General features: G+C 45.1%; 1 protein-coding gene across 1 annotated transcript in view; it reads right to left on the reverse strand.

The window, feature by feature from the left end:
• Positions 1-1,760: 1,760 nt before the first annotated feature.
• The window catches only part of LOC103581766 (DNA-binding protein SMUBP-2-like), a gene marked incomplete at its 3' end in the record, with an annotated part of 12,138 nt that continues 10,119 nt past the window's right edge, over positions 1,761-3,779 (reverse strand). The window contains exons 5-6 of the mRNA XM_008563520.1: positions 3,283-3,416; positions 1,761-1,961 (exon numbers count right to left, since the gene is read on the reverse strand). Of these exons, the coding sequence (XP_008561742.1) occupies positions 1,761-1,961; positions 3,283-3,416 (335 nt within the window). The remainder of the gene's footprint in view (positions 1,962-3,282; positions 3,417-3,779) is intronic.

Raw genomic sequence — 3,779 nt, forward strand, 5'->3', positions numbered from 1 at the left:
GCAATGTCCTGGCCACCATGAGGAAAGTGGCTGTCAAGGCTCCCCTCTGTGTAGAATTAAATCTTTGCAGAAAAAAAAAAGCTTCTCCTGGGCTGGCTGGTTAACTCAGTTGGTTAGAGCATGGTGCTGATAACACCAAGGTCCAGGGTTTGATCCCTCTACCAGCCACCAAAACACACACAAAAAGAAGCTTCTCCTAACTGCCTCTGCTTTCCAACAGATCTGGCACAAGTTTAGCCAAAGCATGCTTGGCACAAGAAAGGTTTGGGATTACAGAACTACGCAAACAGCATGTTTANTAAGTCATCTTTTCTTATCAGTTTTCAAACATCTACAAACACACTCATTTGTAGGAAAGCCCTTGGACATAACTTTTTAACTGAGTGACAGGTTTCCCTACAGCCCTGAGAAGCAGAGGCTCTGCCTGAATTCAAGTCTTGGCTCTGCCTGAGTAAGAGGCACTGACTTTTTTTCTCAGTTTCATCGTCTATGAACTGAGGCCACTAACAGTTCTGGACCAGTGGGTTTCTACAAGCGTTAAATGAGTGAAATCACAGAAAGTGCTGAGAAGGGTGCCTGGCTCGTAAGCAGCACCCAGTCAATGTCAACCTACAAAACTTGACCATTATTATTCTAATTCTCAACGTTATCCAACATTCTGATAAACCAGAAAGTTTTTTTTAAAAGCTTTCCACATGCTCAGATCCACGATTCACACAGATGCGGATGAGGATAAAAGACTTTCCCAACCTTTCCCAACCGTTAAAAATAGAAGTGGACAACAATGCACAGTATTATACTCCACATCTCAGGAAGTCAGTGATCTACGCACTGCACACATGCATCGTATCAGTTAGCCAGATTATCTGATTAACAGTACCACCACCATCTCCTTCATCTAGACACAGGGCTCCTGCAGGGCAGTGCCTGGGCCCTCGTCAACTCCACGCCCCCAGCATAAACCTGAGCCTAGAGCAGGAGCACAGCACACGTGATGAGCAAATGAACCTGGACTGTGGCCTGGTCAACAATAAAATGAGGTTCTTCCAACCAAAACACAATGCAAAAAATGCACACGTGATAATGAGGACACTTTAACCTAGGAACGGCATGATGAGTTCGGGAACCCAGAATAATGGTGACTTAGATAATAGTTCTGTGATCTCAAAGGGCTCCCAGAAGCCTCTCTCAATCACCCAGAATGGCATTCCTGCCCATGTTCCCCATGTCTCATGGGGATGCCAGAAATCAAAAAGGGCCCAGCCCAATGCCCCATCAATACACACTCAATTATGTTCCCGCCCAATCCCATCAGAACTGAGGCTGGGACCCTGCTGAGCAGCCGCTGAACACAACAGACCAGGACCTGACAAGTACTGACGGGAGAGTAGGGTCTACTGCCCACCTTTAAGCCTTGTTTCACAGCTTGAAGAATTATTTCAACCACAGTCGTGGTTTTCCCAGTGCCAGGAGGTCCATGGATGATGGCAAGTTCTTTCTGGGACAATGCAAACAAAACCGCTTAAGACAATTCCTCACCTAGTTATCAAAAACCTTAAAGACAGTTGGGTCTCTGTTAAATGCTGAGTATAGTTCTCTATCAAAAATGAGAGTCTAAAAAAAATAATTTTGTCAAATATTAAATGAATCAATGGAGGCAAGAGAAAAGCCAGAGGAATGTAGACAGATACAATTCACTCCTTTAAAAGACTGGAGATCAGAAAACTACACGCCAAGTGGATGCTGGCTAAGATACATACAAAGACATGATCGATGTCCTTCCTAATGTCTGCAACAATCTGGGCGTTGTCACTCCGTGCTAGAACCGCATCAAGGGAATGCTGCTGAATAGATTCCAGGAGCCGGGCAGGGTGCCCAAGGCGCAGAATTCGTTGCTTGCAGCGAGCCAGACGCTCTACAAGATTGTCCACAGCAATGTTAGAAGGAGCACAGCATAGAACCTGGAAAATACCAAGTGCAAATTAGGGTTTGGACATTTCTTCTTTAATCAAACCACTTAAGTTTACACTAAACCAACAGAAAGCCTTAAGGGTAAAGAGAGAAGGGCAGAGTGTGTACAACAGTAATGTTACAGTGTAAACATACAGCTTTAACACAGGTGAAGACAGCCTACGAGACACACATTATTGCAAACTAACGTAACACCTGGATAACTAGAACCTAGATCTTCAAAATGCATTAGTCACCAAAGCACTATAAAAGGTTAAGTGACTTGCAACGGGAAGGAACAAGACTCAAAAAGAGTTAAGTGTGCCCTGAAATAATCAGGGGCTGGGGCATCCATCATATCACCAATCAAATAATTTTATCACCTGACAAAGTCAAACAAAGGGGATCTCTCTGAATGGGTTCAATCTTGCTTCTGGAACTGCAGCTCCACTATTAGATGTAGGTGGCAGCTGGCAGAGGCGGCGAGAGGAGAGTCTCTATAATACCCCCAACCTCAAGACGGTCCAGAATAACAAAAATGAAGTAAATGTATCTTGGAACATATTAGTTTCTAACCATACTGTTCCTCTTGTAAGTGACCATAAAATGACAAAGACAAACATGGCAAAAGAAACTACTAACAAATTCCAGGACTCTTCCTTGACCAAGACTAATGATGTGCCTCTNCAAAAGAAACTACTAACAAATTCCAGGACTCTTCCTTGACCAAGACTAATGATGTGCCTCTTCGGCTCTGGGCTTTTGAGAGTAGGTCCTGCTGGGTTCAGCTCTGCGTCCACAGCATTCACCACACGGTACCTGCTGCACACACGCACAATAGGGGAGCACACTGAGCCACACGCGAGGGGAGCAGGCCTGGACGTGCGAGGCCAAAACGAAGGTATAAAACACTATGCGAGCAGAACGTGACTGGCAACAGACCACTGAATCCAAAGTTCCAGAGCACACTCTACTCCTCCACGCTTGCACTCCTCCCTTAGATCAAGACATACCACAGTCCTTAAAACACAGTAAGTAAATTTCTAATTCAGTTTCCAGTGCACAGTAGCTCCTCAATAAATATTTGGCAGATATAAGATGATATTCAAAAGTGAGTGCTTTTAGAATTTCCAAAGGTAAACGCAAAAAGAAAATGCAAATTTACAAAACAAAGCAGCATGGGAGACTACAAACTGAAAAGGTGCTACAAAGTAGCCCTGTGGTTTTAAAGCTAACACAACACTGGAGTGTGCTAGCACAGGTATGACATAAAAGGCTTATGCGGGAACTCCTGCATCAGACCTGACCAAAACCAATGCTTTAAAAATTGGCCATGTCCAGTANAGTCGTGGTTTTCCCAGTGCCAGGAGGTCCATGGATGATGGCAAGTTCTTTCTGGGACAATGCAAACAAAACCGCTTCTTTCTGGGAGGCATCCAGGGAGGTGTTGTAGAACGTTAGTGGGTCTGCAGAAGAAGCAACAGCGTTAGACTTGGGCGCTCTTCCTGGCAGCGTGTGCCCAAGGAAATAAGCAACACACACAAGGATTGTGCTGGACTTCCCCAGGGTCAATCCAGCCAACACAACAGCAGTCAGCTTGGTTTTCAAAGAAGATTTCTCCCAGAACAGCAATCAGCACACTGTGGACCACATCGAGCCTGCTGCCTGCTTTCCTAAGTTTTACTGGAACATGGCCACGCCCACCTGCTTCCACACGGTCCATGGCTGCTTGCTGTTACAGCTGTGCTGAGCTGCAAAAGAGATGGCATGGCCCGCAAAGTCTAAATATTTACCATTTGTCCCTTTATGGGAAAAGTTCGCCAACTCAC

Source organism: Galeopterus variegatus, unplaced genomic scaffold (genome assembly GCF_000696425.1).
Source record: "Galeopterus variegatus unplaced genomic scaffold, G_variegatus-3.0.2 Scaffold13881, whole genome shotgun sequence".
Lineage (NCBI taxonomy): Eukaryota > Metazoa > Chordata > Mammalia > Dermoptera > Cynocephalidae > Galeopterus > Galeopterus variegatus.